Source organism: Homarus americanus, unplaced genomic scaffold (genome assembly GCF_018991925.1).
Source record: "Homarus americanus isolate GMGI-L3 unplaced genomic scaffold, GMGI_Hamer_2.0 scaffold11022, whole genome shotgun sequence".
Classification (NCBI taxonomy): Eukaryota; Metazoa; Arthropoda; class Malacostraca; order Decapoda; family Nephropidae; genus Homarus; species Homarus americanus.
Genome location: NW_024737068.1, coordinates 10,582,499 through 10,603,705, shown reverse-complemented (window position 1 = coordinate 10,603,705; position 21,207 = coordinate 10,582,499). Strand labels below are relative to the sequence as shown.

At 47.3% G+C, this 21,207-nt stretch overlaps 1 protein-coding gene across 1 annotated transcript in view; it reads right to left on the bottom strand.

The window, feature by feature from the left end:
- The window catches only part of LOC121872946 (indian hedgehog protein-like), a 30,683-nt gene extending 10,264 nt beyond the window's left edge, over positions 1 to 20,419 (bottom strand). The window contains exons 1-2 of the mRNA XM_042376085.1: positions 20,240 to 20,419; positions 11,431 to 11,533 (exon numbers count right to left, since the gene is read on the bottom strand). Coding sequence (XP_042232019.1) covers positions 11,431 to 11,533; positions 20,240 to 20,359 — 223 coding nt within the window. The 5' untranslated portion in view covers positions 20,360 to 20,419. The remainder of the gene's footprint in view (positions 1 to 11,430; positions 11,534 to 20,239) is intronic.
- Between the last annotated feature and the right edge of the window lie 788 nt (positions 20,420 to 21,207).

The following is a 21,207-nucleotide window of genomic DNA, read 5'->3' as shown; positions in this document are numbered from 1 at the left end:
CAGGCCAAGAAAGACGATTTAGAAAGGAAATGCAAGAGACTGGAGATAATGACAGAAGGCATAATTATAGAGAAATGTACAGAAAGATTAAACCAATGAACCAAAAAACAAGAAAATAAATGTTGTGGAACTATTCAAAACAAAGACAATATGATACTGTTTGAAGCAGAAAGAGAGATGGGTAAGATATAGTGGAAGTAAGAAAAAAGGAAATAAATATCGAAATGCCAATTCTGGAAACAGAAGGTGAGGCAGCTGTGAGCAAAATGAAAAATGATAAAGCTTGTGGGTTTGATCAGCTTACGAAAGGCAATATTATACACTAGAAACTTATTCATTTTCCTCAGCAAAGATATGAATAGTAAAAATATAAGAATTTGTGTCAATGCCCTAACACTTCATTAGTTAAAGATACGAGTAGCTTTATTAAGTTGACTTGTGCACTAATAAGAGACAAGCCACTCGCCGTCTAGATAGATTTTGGTCTTAGAAGTGTTGGTGCGGTGACATGCAAAGGTCTAGGTTAGTACAAAATACAGTACATGTTGAATATCTGCAGTACTCTCCCTGCTCAGTGTACGAGTATGTGTGAGTGCATCAGTTAGTGGAGGGCAGCTTCCACTAGTGGCAGCCATCACCAACGATAACACGAAGAACACGAAAAAATAAAGCCAATCCTTAATATTTCTTAGTTAAGGCAACAGATGCTGGATTAAACCTTTAATGGTGCAAACAGTAACAAAAATGCTCTACCTGACCACTTTATTTTCTTACAGACGCAGCAGTGAACTAAAACAGGATATCTTGAGCCTGATTTTCACTCTCCTCTCCTAACTTTTACCGCATTTGCTTTCTCTATTACGATCAGCTGCCTATTATAGTATTATCAGTCGTCATCGAAGGCCGAAAAAAACAACAATCGAGCAGCACAAACATCCCGATTATGTGCACTATTAAAAGGCAATAAAAAGCGATTGATCGGAGCTCATCAGGGCTTGCGAGTCTGATGCGGCTTGATAACGCTGACAGACAGCAGGAGGGGGGTACCAGCCTAATTATCTTCACCACAGATAGATATGGACCTAATTATACTCAACAGTGAGACGAAGGAGAATTGGCGCCTTACTTAAACTCAACTTTTTCTCTTCTCTCACTTTCCTTATTTTTTTTTCTTATGCCGGTTCATAAATTCGTACGGTAGTAATTACCTATGTAAAACAGTTTCACGGCGAGGAGAAACGAGCATAATATTATTGGACATTAAGATGCGGATACCATTTTCCGCTTAAGAAGAAGAAAGAAAAACCTGGTAGATTATATCAGTGTTGTCTTGTTGTGTAATACGTGGTGTGTGCACGTCTGTGTGTGTGTGATAAGGCCACGTTTGTGTCCATTAGAGGGTATTATTGCCAGGCTGGCGGACCTTAGTGTGTGCTCACACCACACCAAGCCGGCCATCCCTATCTGACTAGATCATAAGATCAAGTTGGACCAGAGGCAGGCCGTCCCTAGCTGGCTAAATCACACCAGGCCGGCCGTCCCTAGCTGGCTAGACCATAAGACCAAGTTGGACCACAGGCCGGCCGTCCCTAGCTGGCTAAATCACACCAGGCCGGCCGTCCCTAGCTGACTAGACCATAAGACCAAGTTGGACCACAGGCCGGCCATCTTTGCCTCGCTATATTACATCATGTCGACCTTCCTGGTTGCCTGAATCACATAAGGTCGACCCTCCTTGCTGGTTGAATCACATAAGGTCGACCCTCCTGGCTGGCTGAATCACATCAAGTCGACCCTCCCTGGCTGGTTGGACCACACCGCCGCTCACTCAAGATAAGATACGGGCCTAATTATATTTACACCAGTAATACGAGACGATATGGGGTCCATATCAACGACGTATATTTCTTGTAGCAAGTACTTATTTTCAAGCGTGGGACTGTTAGTTTAGTCCTGATTATATATGCTTTTTGCTAATGCGAGGATTTACGACATAGTAATTTTGCTTATTTAGCTATCAGAGGAAGACTCCGACACGGGTGTGTGTGTGTGTGTGTGTGTGTGTTTGCCTCACCCACGCAGAGGATGGACGGGCTATGTTGAGAAGGCAAACCTCGCGCTATTATGCTATGTTCACCCACGCCTCCAAGTTCTCCATTATGTCCCATTAGAGAGCCATTGTCTTGTTATTGTGTGTGTGGTTCTCTCATGGCCTGTCTCCTTTACGTCTCTCGCTTTGTCATTGCTCTGACTACTGAGTTTTTATTTCTCTGCTTCAACGATTATGTTAAAGGTGAATTTCCTTTACTGTATTTTGTATCTTTATCCCGCTTGTTTTATTGTGTTTATTTGTATAATTCTGTTTGTGTATTTCTTCCTCCCACATTTATCACATCTAGTATTTTACTTGTTAGTTATGTGACGGTATATGTTGAATCTTTCTTTAACTAACCCTCTCCCTCCACCCCCCTCCATCACATCGCTACCCTGACCTCTCCTCTATCGCTGCTTGACCGCTCCACACTTCATCCCAAGTGTATTACATCCAACCTATCCCCAAACACCTACCAACAATATTTTTGTCCTTTATTTATCCTTATTATTAATAAATATTTGTGTCCTTTTCTCCCCAGATTATTATCCTTTTTACTTTCACAGGTTCTTCACCTTAACTCACAACACTTCCTCCTGACTGTTTCTTATCCCGCTATCTTTCTTCCTATTTGCCGTCTTCTGTGATATCAATGTGCCCTACCCGACCAATTCCTTCTAACACGCTATCCATTCCCGATCCTTTCTCTGCTCTACAATATCCACCATTCCATCCCTATCCTATAAATTCCTAATCGTCTACATCTATCCCATATCACACCCCATCTGAACCTGAAACTGCTTATTCAGCCATAAGATTCAAAGATAAAAGATCGAATAGTAACAAGCGGTCGTTCTCCGGTAAACAAATGTGGTTCTCTTTAAAAGATACTTAAGGGAATATAACTGTCTTTATAAGTCCCGTGTCACGCCTTATCAGCCAGCCCCCTATGTCCTCACCACCCTAACCACCATAATAACCACCACCGATCTCATCCTAACCATTCTAAAGTTTTTATCTATCCCATCCTATCAAACCCTAATCCCACGCTATCTAAGCCCCGACTTTTACCACTAAGACACACACACACTTCTCTTTTCCAGTTTTTAGTCTCTCTCTCTCTCTCTCTCTCTCTCTCTCTCTCTCTCTCTCTCTCTCTCTCTCTGTTTTCATCCATAGTTCTCCTTTGCTGTTTCACATCCACCTGTGTTTATCCCTAATTATTTTTCCCGTCTGTTGTTGACCTTTCCACCTTCCAACATCCTTCCCTCTGACCCCATCCTCTTCGCCGTATTCCGCCCTGCGTTCCATCTCCCCCGTCCCACACTTTCTTCTCCCGCCCCACACTTTCTTCTCCCTTCCCACTCTTCCTTCTCCCGTCCCACTTTTCCTTCTCCCGTCTCACACTTTCCTCTCCCTCCCCAATCTTCTTTATCCTTTCCCACACTTTCCTCTCACGAACCACCTTCCTCACGTAAAGGACTTCTCTACATTCCTACTTATGCACTACACTTCTTTACACTGCCCATTTTCCCCACACACTCTACAATGCTCTCTCCTGTCCCGGACTCTCCATAACACCGAACACTTCTTCCTCATCCCCCACACTTTTCCCCCATACCCACACGTCTCCCTCACCCCCAAACTCCTCATCCCCCACATCCCCCACGCCCCAAATCTCCCCAATGCTCCACACTTCTCGTCCATACCCACACCTCCCCAACTCTTCCCCCATCCCCACACCTCCCCATGCCCCTCACTTCTCCTTCATCCCCCACACTTCTCCCCCATCCCCACCCTCCATGCCCCACATTCCCCACACCCCCACACTCCCCTCCCATGCCCCACACCCTCCCCCATGCCCATGCCCCACACTCCATCCCCCACACCGTGCCCCACACCCTCCCCATGTCCCACACCCTCCCTCATTCCCCACCCTCCCCGTGCCCCCACACTCTGCCCCATGCCCCCACCTCATGCCCCACATTCTCCCCCATCCCTCACACCTCCCCCCCATGCCCCACATTCTCCCCCCACCCCACACCCTCCCCCATGCCCCACACTTCTCCCCCATGCCCCACACCTCCCCCTATCCCCCCACACTTCTCCCAATGCCCCACACCTTCTCCTCCATCCCACACACCTCCCCCTGTGCCCACACCCCCATGCCCCATGCCCCACACCCTCCCCCCATGCCCCACACCCTCCCCCATCCCCCACACTCCCCCCAGCCCCACATTCTCCCCACATGCCCCACACCCTCCCCCCCCATGTCCCACACTCTCCCCCATGCCCCACACCTCCCCCATCCCCCACACCTCCCCATGCCCCACACTTCTCCTCCATCCCACACACTTCTCCCCCCGTGCCCCACACCCTCCCCCGATTTCCCCACACTTCTCCTCCATGCCCCACATTCTCCCCACGCCCCACACCTCCCCCATCCCCACATCCCCCCATGCCCCATCTCCCCACACACTGCTCCCCATGCCCAACACCTCTTTCCCTATCCTTCACACTTCTTCCCCATGCCCCATTCTTCTCCATCCCCCACCTCCCCTTTGCCCCACACCTCCCCCATTTCCCCCACGTGCCCCACACCCCCCTCCCCCCCCATGCCCCACACCCTCCCCCCATGCCCCACACCCTCCCCATCCCCCCATGCCACACACCTCCCCCCACACCTCCCCATCTCCCACACCTCCCCATGCCCAACACTTCTTCCCCATCTCCCACACACCTCCCATGCCCCACATTTCTCCCCCCATGCCCCACACCCTCCCACATGCCCCACACCCTCCCCCTGTGCCCCACTTCTCCCCATGCCCCACACTTCCCCTCCCCCATACTCCACACCTCCCCGTGTCCACATGCCCCACACACCCCCTCCCCATGCCCCACACACCTCTTACTCCACCCCTCATGCCCCACACCCTCCCCACCTGCCCCCACACCCCCTATGCCCCACACCTCCCACGTGCCCCACACTCCTCCCCCATGCCCCACAGTTCTCCCCATCCCCACACTTCTCCCCCGTGCCCCACACCCTCCTCCATGCCCACACCTCCCCCATCCCCAACACTTCTCCCCACGTGCCCCACACTTCCCCCCATGCCCCACACTCCTGCCCCATCCCCAAACTTCTCCCCCGTGCCCCCACACCTTCCCTATGCCCCACATTTCTCCCCCATGCCCCACACCTCCCCCCATCCCCCCTCCCTTATCCCCACACTTCTCTCCATGCCCCTCACTTCTCCACGCCCCACACCTCCCCCCCGAGCCCCACACTTCCCCCACGTGCCCCACACTTCCCCCATGCCCCACACCCTCCCCATCCACCACACTGCTCACCATGCCCCACACCTCCCTTTATCCTTCACATCCCCCATGCCCCACACTTATCCTCCATCCCCACACCTCCCCCCCATGCCCCACCCCCTCCCCTCATTCCCCCACACCCCCACGTGCCCCACACTTTTCCCCCCCCATGCTCCACACCCCCTCCCCCATCCCCCACACACCCTCCCCCGTGCCCCACACCTCCCTGCCCCACATTTCTCCCCCATGCCTCACACCCTCCCCATGCCCCAACCTTTCCCCCCACGCCCCAACACTTCTGCCTGTGACCCACACTTCTCCCCATGCCCCACACTTCTCCCCCATGCCCCACACTTTAACCATGCCCACACCTTCCCCATGCCCCACACTCCCCCTCTTGCCCCACACTTTCCCCACGTGCCCCACACTTCTCTCCCATGTCCCACACTCCTCCCCATCCCCCAAACTTCCCCGTGCCCCACACTCTTCCCCATGTTCCACACTCTCCCTATGTTTCACACCTCCATCTCCCACACTCTCCCACGCCCACACTCCTTCCCTATGCTCACACCCTCCCCCATGCCCCACACCTCCCCCATCCCACACCCTCCTTATCCCTCACACCCTCCCCATGCCCCACACTTCTCCTCCATCCCCACACTCTCCCCTGCACCCCACACCTCCACGTGCCCCACACTTCCCTCCATCCCCACACTTCTCCCCCATGCCCACACCCTCCCCCATTCCCCACACCCCCCACGTGCCCCACACCCCCATGCCCCACACCCTCCCCCCATCCCCCACACTCTCCCCTGTGCCCCACACTTTTCCCCCATGCCCCACACTTAACCATGCCCACACCTCCCCTATGCTCCACACTCTCCCCATTCCCCACACCTCCCCATCCCCACACTTTCCCTATGCCCCACACCTCCCCCATGCCCCACACTGCCCCATGCCCCACCCTAATCCCCCACTCTCCCTATGCCCCACACTCTTTCCCCACGCCCCAACACTTTTCCCCGTGTCCCACACTCTCCCCCATGCCCCACACTCTCTCCCCATGCCCCACACGTTTAATCATGCCCCACCCCCCCCTATGCTCCACACTCTGCCCCATGCTCACACCCCCCATGCCCCACACCTCTCTGCCCCACACTTTTCCTCATGCCCACACTTCTCCCACTCCCCACACTCTCCCCCATGCCCCACACCTCCCCCACTTAACCCCACACTCTTTCCCCCCATGCCCCACACCCTCTCCATGCCCCACACCTCCCCCATTCCCCGCATCCATGCCCCACACCCCCCATCCCCCTATGCCCCACACCCTCCCCCATGCCCCACACTTCCCCCCATGCCCCACATTCTCCCCCATCCCCACATCCTCCATCGTGCCCCACACTTCTCCCCATCTCCCACATCTTCCCCATGCCCCAACTTCACCCTGAGCCCCACTCTTACCCCAAGCCCACACTTCTCTTTCATCTGTCACACTTATCCCCATGCCCCACACTCTCCTGAGTGCCCCACACTTCTTCCCCATGCCACAAATCCCCCCATGCCCCATGCTTTTCCTCGATGCCCCACACTTCTCCCCCCCATCTCCCCATGCCGCACACTTCTCCCCCATCCCCACACTCTCCATCGTGCCCCACACTTCCCCCATTTCCCACTTCTCCCCATGCCCCAACTTCACCCCGAGCCCCACTCTTTTACCCCAAGCTCCACACTTCTCTTTCATCTGCCACACTTATCCCCATGCCCCACACTTCTCCCGAGTGCCCCACACTTCTTCCCCATGCCACAAACTTCTCCCCCATGCCCCACGCTTCTCCCTCGATGCCCCACACTTTTCCCCCTTGCCCCGCACTTCTCCTCCACGCCCGGGCCGGAGCTTGTTAACAAAGAGGCAAATAATGGGTTGGCCGGCACCTTGTAATACTGAACGAGATGATAGAATAAAATGAGCGGCCCGCGGCTCCCACACTCGCGCCAGACTTCACGCTCTTCCACAATGTTCTGTTCTTTCCTATCTCGTCCCATGCCACATTTCTCCTATTTTCCCGCTCGCTCGAACACGCCAGAGCGATGGGATGGATAAAACAGGTGGTAATCAGCATGAAAGGGATGTTCTGGTGAGTGGAGAGGGATGGTAAAGCCTGAGATAGACTCTCTGAGATCACCGTCAACAGGTGGAGGTGAATGAAACATTGTGGGAGAGGCGCACACCTCCTCAGATCCTGCCAGCGATACGTCCGTCACCCTCCCCAGCGCCGGGGTGGTCCGTGTGTGTGTGTGTGTGTGTGTGTGTGTGTGTGTGTGTGTGTGTGTGTGTGTGTGGTGTAATTGGTGGTGTGCGGTGTAGTGTGATGCAGTATGTTGCAGTGGTACAATGTGGTGTGGAGTGTGGAGTGGTTAGATGTATTGTAGTACGGTGTGGTGTGGTGTGGTGTGGTGTGGTGTGGTGTGGTGTGGTGTAAAACAGACGGAACACTACAGTGCAGTGTGATAGTGCGGCCAGTGAGGCGCATTGCAGTATGGTGCGAAGCATTGTGTTGTGTATGGTGTACAAGCGGTGCAGTGAGTTGCCGAGTGATGCAGTGTCATGCAGTTCAGTGAAATGTGATGCTGAATCGTGTAAAGCGTGCGACGGTCAAGTGGATACAGCACTCTTCTCTTGCCCTAATGGTCGGTTGTTCGATCCCCGGGCACTCCCATTCCACCCAGCTGTATATGGGTACCTAACTTTACGGGTTGGGAAAGTGAAGGCGGTCGATTGCAGTGCCGACCAAATTTCTTCCTTCAGACTCGGACGTTTAGTATATAGTAGTGTGTTGTGTCTACACATAAGACCCACTTTCTTGCGGTGTGATGAAGTGTGGTGCACTGTAGTAGTGTTGTGTATTGTCATGCAGTCTTGTGCGGTGTGATACAGTGTAATGCATCAAGGTGCAGAATGGTGTTGTGGTATGGTGTAGTGCATTAGTTGTGTGGTGTGGTGTTGTTCTTGGTGGTCAGTGTGGTGCAGTCTATTGGAGCATAGCGTGGTACTGTGTTATGTATTGTAGTGCTGTATGATGCAGCTTATTGAAGCACAGCGTGGTAATGTGTTCTGTGGTGCAGTGAGGTATGGTGCAGTGTGTATGGTGCAGCCTATTGTAGCACAGTGTGGTACTATGGTGTATGGTGCATAGTGGTATTGTGCAGTTTGTATAGTTTTTGTGTGGTACAATGTGGTATAGAGTGATTTGATGTGTGATGTGGTATTATGTAGTGCAGTGGAGTATAATGGAGCAGTGTGGTATGGTGTTGAGCAGTAATGTGTGATGCAGTATAGGTAGCGCGATGTAGTTTGGTGCAGTGCAGTGCAGCGTTGTGCAGTGATGTGGTGCGTGATACAGAGTTATTTACTGTGAAGTGTTGTGATTTGTGCTGTATAGAGGCGTTGTGTAGTGAAGTATGGTGTGGTGCACCGTGGTTCAGTGCAGCGTGGTGTAGTGTTGAGTTGTGTAGTGTAGTGCAGCATGGTATATTGTTGTGAGGTGTAAAGTAGTGGATAATGGTGTGCTGCAGCACTATGTGGTGCTGATTGGTACAGTGTCGGGCTATATAATGTAGTACAATGTGATTTAATGTGGTGCAGTGCAATTCAGTGTGGTTAATTTTGATGTGGTGTTGTTTAGTGTGGTGTGGTGCTATACGGTGTGGTGAAGCGCTGTGTTGTGTGGTTCAGTGTAATGTGATGCAGTATGGTGTTGTGCAGTATGTGTGGTGTAATTAGGTATGATACAATATGGTGTGGTATAGTACGTGTAGTGCACTGTGGTGTTGTTCGTTTAGACACGGTGTGGTTATAGTGAGGTGTAGTGCAGTAATATGTAGGGTGGTGTCATGTGATGTAATGCGATGTGGTGTGATGTGATGTGGTGTGGTTTGGTGCGGTGAGGTGTGTGTGGTATGATGCTGTTTAGTGTGGTATGGTGTTGAGTGACGAAACATAATGATGTGTGGCGTAGTGCACTATGTTGTGATGTGTGATGCAGTGTGGTGTGATGTAGTTTCAAGTGGAGTGGTGTGGTTCCATGCAGTATTGTGTAATGTAACGTGGTGTGCTCTGGTGTGATGCAGTGTGAGGTATGATGGTGTTGTAAAGATTAGTGTAGTGTGGTGCTTTGTCGTGTGGTGTGTGGTAAATCATGGTGTGATGTATGGTGGGATCTGATGTGGTTCATTGAGGTGTGGTGGGGTGTTGTTTGCAGTGGTGTGTCGAAGAGTGCTGAGGTTTGACGTTGTGTGTTGTGGTGTGGTTTGTGAGTTGTGTTGTGTAAATTTGTGTGGTGCGATGTACTGCTGTGTAGTGTGGTACAGTGTGATGTGGTGTGGATTAGTGTGGTGTAGTGCCATGTGCAGTGGTGTAATGTCCTATGATTTCATGTGGTGGAGTGTGGAGTAGTGCAGTGTTCATGGTATGGTATGGCGAAGTGTGATGTTAAGTAGAGTTGTATCGTGCAGTGTGGTTTAGTATGATGTGGTCATATGTGGCAAACTGTGGAACAGTGTGGTATGGCACACTGTAACGCAATGTGTGGTGTGCTCTGGCATGGTGTAGTACAATATGAAGAATTGTGACGTTGTGTGGTCCAATTTGGTGCAGTGTGGTGCACTATGGTGCAGTACATCGTGGTATTTTGCAACGTGATGTAGTGTGGTGCGGTGATGTGCACTGAGGTGCAGTGTGGTATACCGTTCGTGTTGAGGTGTGTCTGTGTACATTGTTGGTGTGATGTGTGTATGTAGTGTGGTGGTAGGTATGTTAATGTGGTGTCTGGTGATGTATATTTGTTAATAAGATGCACATTTTTTATGGTGTACATGTGGTGGTGTATGTTTTTTAGTGTGTTACACATATGTCGCTACATGTTGGTGTGTGTGTGTGTGTGTGTGTGTGTGTGTGTGTGTGTGTGTGTGTGTGTGTGTGTTTTCGTACATATGAGTGTGTATTAAGTGTGTATTTGAGAGCAAGAAATTGTAGATAAATGTATCCATGACTGTGTTTGTATTTCCACACCAGTGTATGTGAACATGTTTGTAAGCGTTTGTGTAAAGGTGAGTGGGTGTGTCAACGTGTAAATATCTGAGTCTGTGACTGTATGTATATGTTTCTGTGCGTATGTGTAAGTGAATTAATGTGTTTGCACTCACGTCTGCATTCTGATGCTTGCATCTGTGGTTGTGAGGGGTGAGCGCACCTTGCCTTATCTCACACACACTCCAGGGATGGCCATACCATCTCTTTACATGGAGGACCGCACCTGTCTAGAACACTTCCATGACCACACCCAGAGTGCAGTGTAGTAATGGTACCAACAGCCAGGGGTGGCCATAGCCGTCCACAGTAAAAGGAATTTCTCTACCTACTCACTCTCTGAAAGACGCCCACGCCCACCCGTAATCAAGGACCTGCCACACCCTAACCTAGTACAGGGGTGGCCATACCCACTACGCTGTATAATTGTGTAATCCATCAATATTAGGATGGCCACACTGGAAGCGGGGAGATGGCCATACCCACCAACAGTGCAGGGATGGCCCGTCATCTCTCCCAGCAACAGTGAGGCCACATTGATTCCCACATCGAAGAATTGACCCAGAAGAAATCAGATCTGAGCCACGAGGGCATGCCTACCTCCTGACCATGTTATCTGTAAAACGATAAAAAAAATCAATGAAAGATACTGATACTTTATAGTGTGAGCCTGGCAAGCGCGGACAAGAGTTCTTCTATTAAGCAAAAAAAGCTGTATGTAATCATAGCAGGGAATATTTTTCACTCAATTTTCTCAGCATGATGGTCTCCAGAAGTTGTGGTCATAGCTTCAGGCTACCCCTTCCTCTTGAACCAACTCAGCCACGTCAACCTTCTTCAGATGACTCCAGCATGTGGAGCATCATGATCTTGTTTAATTTTTTTAACTCTTAAAGACTTATACTAAGGAAAATACCAAACTTGAACTCACCTGACTTGACTGAGCAGTGAATGTGAGACCTGGATTCGTAGTAGACCCAGTCGAAGCCCGCCTCCCTCGCCAGCCGCGCCAGCATCCCGTACTTCGACCGGTCCTGTTGAGTATTGGTGGTGAGTGGTGGTGAAGGGGGTAGTGGTGGTGAAGGGTCAGTGGTGGTGGTGGTGACGGGACAGTGGTAATGAGTAGGGTAGTGATGATGAGTGGGGAGTAGTGGGGGTGTGGGTAAGGAATGGTAGTAAGTTGCTGTAATGATAGTGAGTGGAGAGAGTAATGGTAAGTGAAGACGGTACCGAATGAAGATAGTTGTAATAATTAAAGGCATTGATAGTGATTGTAAGAAGTGATGATGAAATATATTTTTGATTATGTGTCAGTAATTGTGATGAGTCCGTGTGTGGTGGAGAGTCAGGGTGGTGAGAGAGTGATAATTCTGGAGGGGAAAGTTGTAGAATAGTAGTATGGAGTGTAAGGCTATGGTGGTGTGTGGGATGGTGGTAATGAATGGTGGAAGTGAATTATGGTGTGTGGGATGAAGGTAATAAAGGGCTATGTGTGGGATAATGGTAGTGTATGGTGGTGTGTGGGAAGATGGTAATTAATGCTGGTGTGTGGGAAGATGGTAATTAATGGTGGCGTGTGGGATGATGGTAATGAATGGTGACGTGTGGGATGATGGTAATCAATGGTGGTGTGTGGGATGATGGTAATCAATGGTGGTGTGTAGGACGAGGGTCGACTCACAGAACGGGGGTCCAGCTATACCTTCTTCTGGAAGGGTAAGCCTGCTGCGGAGAGGAACTGCATTTACGGAGTTGGCTTTGCCATTCGCTAATCCATCCAACATAGGCTAACTGAAATGCCTGTTGGGATCAAAGAACACCTCATGACACTCCAAGTCCCACCGAATCACTTACGTCATGCCTTCTTTATCAGTGCATACGCCCCAACACTGGATGTAAAAGATGACATCAAGGAGGCCTTTACACCGACCTTGACAGAGTGCTAATGCTAACTTCTATCCCCAGATGACTGCAATGCCAGAGTTGGCAGAGTTGCTGACATATGGGAGAAACGGAGTATACAAGTGTAATCCCAACGGCCTACACCTCAGCAAGAATGCTGGACACAGCCTCACTATCACCAGCACCTTGTTAGGCAGGCCGACAAGTTCAAAGTTGTTGGCAACACCCATGATCCAAACATAGGCATCTCATTGACTACATCATTGTCAGAGAAAGAGATCGCTGAGATGTCCTCATCACCCTAGCGATGCGTGGCTCAGACCACTGTGACACAGATCATTGGCTCGTCATTCCAAACACTCCCTTCAAATCGCCCCAAAACGGCGAAGGCAACACTAAGCGACTGGAGGATCCAGCAGGAGCACATGGTTTCAGAAAACAGCTCAACGATGGTGTGATAAACAACCCAGCAACAAACAACCCAAATCCCAGTACCAAATGGAGCCCGGTCAAATTTCTCATCACCAAAACCTACAAACCGACCCTCGGCCAGATCAAAAGAAAACACCAGGATTGATTTGATGAAAACTACTCGGAAATCGAAGTACTCGTCAATAGTAAACGTGCTGCTTTCAATGACTCGTAGAACAACCCTAAGTCTCGGACCAAAGCTGACCCTTCCACAAGAAGAAGGCGGCGGTCCAGGGCGAAGTTTACAAACTAATAAACGACTAGTGGGAAAATATAGCGTCTGGAATGCAAAAATTTGCGGATAAACACATGGCGTGCCACCCCCCCTCCCCCACCCCCCCATCCTGCTCATCCGATGGTAACTCCCTAATTAGAGTTGAAGAAGGCATCCATTAGCGCTGGAAAGTGCACTATTCGCTACTCAACCGAAACACCAATGTGGATGTCCTGACTACCCAGCAGGTTCCTCAGCACCCAGAGCTTATCCACCTTAGCTCTCCTCCGTCCTTAGATGAGGTAGCTACTGCCATCAAGCAGATGAAAAATAACAAAGCCTCAGGGCCTGATGGAATCCCAGCCGAGGTGTATAAAGCAGGAGGACCTCGGGTTCCCAGCCCTTCTCTACTCTCTTCTGGAAAATATATGGGGGAAGGAGGAAATCCCCAAGCTCTCATTGCTGTCCGTAGCTGGCAAGATTATCTCCAGAGTCGTTTTAAACAGACTACTTCCTAAGGCGGAAAACTTCCTCCCAGAATCTTACTGTGGCTTTAGACCATCACGTGGCACCACTGACATGATCTTTGCTGCCCGACAAATACAGGAAAAGTGCAGAGAACAGCGTCGTGACTTGTACATGGCCTTCATTGACCTTACTAAGGCCTTCGACTCGGTCAACAGGAAAGCCCTCTGGCCGACCTTCAGTCGTTTTAGCTGCCCACCAAGATTCATCGCCATTGTGAGGCACCTCCACAATTGCATGAACGGCAGTGTCCTACACAGTGGCACCCAGTCTGATTTCTTCCCTATCCAAACAGGAGTAAAACAAGGATGTGTACTGGCACTGACTCTCTTTTCCATTTTTTTGGCTGCCTTCCTTACTCGTGCCAGTGCCAATTTAGCTGGTGGGGTAGACATCCAGTACCGGATGAAGGGACGACGCCAGGCAGGAACAAAGGTGTCGGCTGCTTCTATCACTGATCTTCAGTATGCAGATGACCTCACTCTCGTCTCTCACACTGAATGCGACGTACAGGAGATCCTAAACACCTATGCAGATGTTTATGAACATTTCTGCCTTGAGGTAATGAACGTAAGACTCAGATTCTCTTTCTCCTTGTCCCTAGCTCAACCACACCTACACCATCCATTCATTTTAACGGTACTACCTTCTCTAATGTTACTCACTTCCAGTACCTTGGTTCCCACCTGTCCACCACCGCGGACATCGGTGAAGAGATTCAACATCGGATCAGATTTGCATCTCTAGTTTTTAGCAGACTCCATAACCACATCTTCAGCTGCAGGAAGCTGAAATTATCTACAAAGTTGCACGTGTATCGAGCAGTTGTCCTCCCCACCCTGTTGTATGTTGTGTGGCAGCGAGACATAAGTCACGTACAAGAGGCACCTCAAGGCACTTGAAACCTTTCACCAAAGTAATCTACACTCCATCCTCCGAGTTCGCTGGGAAGACAAGTGAACAAATGCCAGTATTCTTGCTGACACCAACTGTGGGAGCATCGAGGCTACCATTATCCATGAACAACTGCGTTGGACAGTAGACTGTCAAAGCAGCAACATTACAGTCACCTAACGAATGGTAAACATAACGCTGGTGGACAATGGAAAATGTATAAAGATCGTCTTAAGACAAACTTGAAAAAGTACCAAATCGACTCCCTCACCTAGGAGACAATCACTCCACACTTTAACGCTTGGAGGAGCACCACACGAGTAGGTGTCAATTCTTTCGAGTTAAAGCCAGACTGCATACCGAGGAAGACAAGTGCCAGTGCCAGAAAGACACTGCTACCGCCCCTCCCGCACTAGATGTAGCCCTCCACACGTGCAACATTTGTGGACGGCCCTGCCGATCCCGTGTTGACCCCTCGAGTCACCTCAGAGCTCAACAATGATAATGACATATTTAATAATTCATATCATTGTATCATAGCTGGATGATCGTCCTACTCGATTCCGAGTGTCACCAAATGGTAGTGAATGGTGGTACAGTATATGGGATGATGGTAGTGAATGGTGGTGTGTGGGATGATGGTAGGTGACATGACGATATTACCTGTGTTTGTGTTTGAAGATAAGATATATCTAGTTGGATGGTGATTTTGGTAGATGAATTAGATGACGAGTCCTGGTGAATGAGTTGAGTGACTAGTCCTGATGAATAAGCTGAGGAGACTAGTCCTGGTGAATAAGATGAGGTAACTATTCCTGGTGAATAAGGTTAGTGACTGGTCCTGGTGAGTGAGCTGGAAAGCGAGACCTGATGAAGCTTTGTCGACAAAGGAAGAAGATGGGTGTTGGGTGCTAAACCGGGGAAGGTTTTTGGTGAATGAGTTAAGGAGACTTAGTTTGAGGCACATCAATTCCTCCCTGACAATCCACAGTAACTATAACGCGATAAGACACAGACGAAGGAGAGCATGAAAGGAAATTACAGTGGTCATAATATTCTTGGGTATGACTCGACGGTTAGCGAGGCCATTGTGGCGGAGCCGGACACGACTCCAACTACCTAGTGTTGATATCGTGTAACAATGGCCGTGTCATCACAAGATAAATGTTTCATCGCTAACTAACACGACTAACAGTGAGTTTATCACCTCATCCAGGGGATTTCGTCAACTCATGCTCATTAATCATTACTTCCTTTCTTTGTCTTACAATCAGCCTTCTAATTGTTGTTCCACCTATGTTCCACCTGTGTTCCACGAGGGACCAAGTAAACATAACGGTGCACGAAATCATCTTTACTTTTTGTATTATAAACAAACAGTGAGGATGCAGCACTGTGTCGGTGTTGTGTGGTCCTCGTTACCATTCTTCCAGTATCTTGTTATTCCAGTCAGCATAGTATTATACCGCCTCTAATTATTGTTCTGGTGTGTTACTGGCATGCTAGCCAGCGTGAAGCTGCTGTAATGCCTCTGGTGATGGTTATTTTTTTTTTAACATTCCAGCACGTATGAAGTAGCTACAGCGCCCATAACGATTACTCTGGAATATTAACATAAAATACTTGTTGTGGAACCTTTAAGGATAATATGCTTTGTAATGCTCATGATGTGCGTTCCACATAAGTGCCATTTCAAATAACTAATAACCTTTTCTGTTATTTTGAAAGTACGGTATATTAAAACATAAGAACATAAGAACATAAGAACATAAGAAAATAAGGAGTCTGCAATAGGCCAGTTGGCCTGTGCATGGCAGCTCCTGTCGAGAGTTACTACCACTCTCTATAATCCATGAATCTATCTAGCCTCCTTTTGAAACTTTCCAGAGTTCCCGCACTTACTACAAAGTTGCTAAGCTTGTTCCACTCGTCCACCACCCTATTTGTGAACCAGTTTCTTCCTATCTCCCTCCTAAACCTAAACTTATCCAACTTGAATCCGTTGCTCCGAGTCCTATCCTGCTCGGATATTATAAGAACTTTATCTATATCCCCTTTATTGATTCCTTTCACCCACTTAAACACTTCTATCATATCTCCCCGCACTCTTCGTCTTTCTAGGGAGTGCAAGTTAAGTTTCTTTAACCTATCCTGATATGGAAGGTTCCTAAGTCCCGGAATCATTTTTGTTATTCTTCGCTGCACCGACTCTAGTGAATTTATACCCATTCTATAATAGGGGCACCAGAACTGAACCGCATAATCGAGGTGCGGCCTGACTAGCGCAAGATATAGTTGCAATAAGACCTCTGCACTCTTGTTACTTACACTTCTAGATATAAAACCCAATACTCTGTTTGCCTTATTTCGAACATTAACGCACTGTTTTCTAGGCCGTAGGTCCGGGCTTACAAGTACCCCTAGGTCTCTTTCACAAGTCGACTTCCCTAGGTTGATGTTGTTAAGGCTGTATACATTGTCAGTATTTGTTCTTCCAATATTAAGTACGCTGCACTTGCTGGTGTTGAATTTCATTTGCCATTTTTCAGACCACCCCTGCAGTTTATTTAGATCCTCCTGTAATGCATTTGCATCCTGCCCTGAATTAATCTGCCGCCCTATTTTGGTGTCATCCGCAAACTTGCTTATGCCACTGTTGATCCCAGTATCTAGATCGTTTATGTAGATTATGAACAAGAGTGGGCCTAATACTGACCCCTGGGGAACCCCACTGGTTACACGGCCCCACTCAGATTTAACACCATCTACGCTGTTTAACACCATCTACACCATCTAAAGGTAATGGCATACGGAGTACTTGTTCAGTGTTACTAGAATTTATTCCAGTAGGTTATTGGCACATCAGCAGCCATGTAGTTGTACAATGTACAGTCTCCAAATTGTTCCCGTTTATTACTCACACTGCATCGACCATGAAGTTTTAATGCTTCTAAAGTTCACTCCAGAATCTCATTATCCTTACGATTAGCAAAAAGACGGTGTGGTACATGTAATGAGTGCTTCACTACTTCGCTAGCATTTCAGAAACCATGAAAGTATTGCAAATCATCACAAGATGCAAGTCATCCTTCTAAAGACATGTGGCGAGGATGCCTCACTGTGGGTCAGGGACTCCTGCCTTCCTCAAGTGGACTTCACTTGACGACTGCTCTGTAGAGCTCCTGGGCGGCTCTAACCACTTTTGTTGTATTTTTTGTGCGGTTTAATTGTACTATTGACAAAGTTTAAGAATTTTCTTTGAGTGTTTTGGCTAGAGATGATTGCTTTCTCATCTTCGTTGAGTGAGTTTATGTAAGCAAAAGATACTTTTCATGTAAATTTTATCACAAAGCACCGTTCTTGAAGAGCAGCTAATGTTATCTACCAATGGTATTTTGGTTCGTTTCGTGCAATTTAATATATAAATTTGAAAATAACATTTGTCTCACTTTTCTCGACTGTTAATTGATAAGTATCCAGACTAGAGTCCCCAGTGAAGTGTAAAGTCATTGGCCTCCAGCACTGAAGTGTACTATATGTGGCCAGACGCCCTCACTACAGAAGTGTATCGTGAAAGCACTTAATAGCATTGTGGTGCAGTACTGTATTTTTACCCACATTTTTTCTCAGGATGAAGTTCATGTGGTCAAACGCCTTTAGCACTATGTCTTCCACCACTTTGAACTCACAAACAAAACGCATAATACACTCCTGTGATGATACCAACTGTTCCCTGTGTGAGTTCACTTACTTGACGATTCCCAACACAGTAGAGTCCTGATGAATGAACAATTGAGTCTATTGACTTGTGTCTTAACCTTCGGCCCTTGGCCTTCGAGAGTCTATTTGCTCTAAATTTTTCACCTTGGTTCTTTTGACTTGAAGCGTGTGTTTACACTCAGCTTATGGCTCTCGTTCATTCTCTTTTAGCGGGCTACTGTGGATGAGTATTGTTTGAATAGTAAATTGTGATGAAGTAGGGCAGTGTTTGGTATACCAAGTCTTAACCTGTATTATAGAGTACGATGAAAAAATGGTTAAAATAAACGTAAGCACAACCATCAAGGAACTGCCGATAGACTGTTTGTATTGTTATTCAAATTTCTTAAAGTATCTATTTACTAATATTTTCATTTTTATTTATTTTAAAGGTATTTCAACCATACTGAAAGCCAAATAATGTAATAATAATAATAATAATAATAATAATAATAATAATAATAATAATAATAATAATAATAATAATAATAATAATAAGAAGAAGAAGAAGAAGAAGAAGAAGAAGAAAAAGAAGAAGAAGAAGAAGAAGAGAAGAAGAAGAAGAAGAAGAAGAAGAAGAAGAAGAACAACAACAACAACAACAACAACAACAACAAAAACAAAAAAAACAAAATTATATTTAAAGCAAAGATAAATTGTTTTAATGAAATGGTAACCATAATAAACTTACCTCAGGTGACCATTAACATTGACCTTATATCAGGCGACCATTAACACTGACCTTATATCAGGCGACCATTAACACTGACCTTATATCAGGTGACCATAACACTGACCTTATATCAGGTGACCACAACACTGACCTTATATCAGGTGATTACTAACACTGACCTTATATCAGGTGACCATAACACTGACCTTATATCAGGTGATTACTAACACTGACCTTATATCAGGTGACCATTAACACTGACCTTATATCAGGTGATAACTAACACTGACCTTATATCAGGTGACCATAACACTGACCTTATATTAGGTGATTACTAACACTGACCTTATATCAGATGATTACTAACATTGATCTTATATCAGGTGACCATTAACACTGACCTTATATCAGGTGATTACTAACAGTGACCTTATATCAGGGGACCATAACACTGACCTTATATCAGGTGACCATTAACACTAACCTTATATCAGGTGACCATTAACACTGACCTTATATCAGGTGACCATTAACACTGACCTTATATCAGGTGACCATTAACACTGACCTTATATCAGGTGACCATAACACTGACCTTATATCAGGTGACCATAACACTGAACTTATATCAGGTGACCATAACACTGACCTTATATCAGGTGACCATTAACACTGACCTTATATCAGGTGATTACTAACACTGACCTTATATCAGGTGACCATTAACACTGACCTTATATCAGGTGACCATGACACTGACCTTATATCAGGTGACCATAACACTGAACTTATATCAGGTGACCATTAACACTGACCTTATACCAGGTGACCATTAACACTGACCTTATATCAGGTGACCATAACACTGACCTTATATCAGGTGACCATAACACTGAACTTATATCAGGTGACCATAACACTGACCTTATATCAGGTGACCATTAACACTGACCTTATATCAGGTGATTACTAACACTGACCTTATATCAGGTGACCATTAACACTGACCTTATATCAGGTGACCATGACACTGACCTTATATCAGGTGACCATAACACTGAACTTATATCAGGTGACCATAACACTGACCTTATATCAGGTGACCATTAACACTGACCTTCTATCAGGTGACTACTAACAATGATCTTATCTGAGGTGACCATTAACATTGACCTTATATCAGGTGACCACTAACACTGACCTTATCTCAGGTGACCACTAACGCTGTCCTTATCTCAGGTGACTACTAACCCTAAACTTATCCCAGGTTACTGTCAACACCTTATCACTATTACCACTGACCTTATCGGAGGTGGTGATGTCGACAGCGCGTCCTTCGTAGTGCAGACTGTGTGGGGCGTGGTGGAGCTCCTCGTCCCAGCCCTCGGTGACGCGCACCTTAACGCCCGGCCACTGGTTCATGACGCTGATGGCCAACGTGTTGAGCTTCTCCTTACACCGCTGCGGGGGACACCACACGTTAGTTGCTTGCCAACACTAACGGCCAGATTTACGCTAACACTTCTCTTATCTTGACGGATGCTAGCTAAGGTGGACCCTTACATTTACCTTTAAATCTATCGTATTGGAACCAAGATTTTATCATTAAACGGCTCCGTCACTGATAGTTATCTAACTTTTGTCCAATATTTACTCACAATATTCATTCAATAAAATATAACTTTTATGTAAACGTAGCACTACACTCAAATTCTGTCTAGTAATCTGTTAAGAGACAACACAAATCACTTAATGTACAGTAAGTAATGATAAAAACACTCAGTTTTAACTCTTAATTTACCACATAAAGCAGACTTTGAATTAATGTTATTAAGAGAGGATTAGCAGCAGTGGCGACACAGTGATTAATTTTCTTATTATATTGGCAACAGCTTTAAATGTCCACCCCTGAGCTGTTGCTCACTAAAACATCGTCACTACTCCTCGTTAACATGGCGAGCAGCACAAAAACCCTCTTGATCTTGGACGTCTGCCACACTCACCATTACTATTTAGTATTTTCGCCAAAGTAAACATTAAGTGATAAAGTTTAGTCAAAGGACCATTGTAATCTCATACGTTTCTTGGCCTCGGCACTGCCTACATTTCCAAACAGAAGGTGGCATCGTTAACTACGCATTTGTGAGGGAGGATAAGAAGTACACATGTTGATCGGCCTTGTTTATCTGTGTAGTAGATAGCCCCGTGTTCAGACACACACTTAAACACTTTGTCCCGACGATTACTAATGCCAGTTATCCGTCGTAATC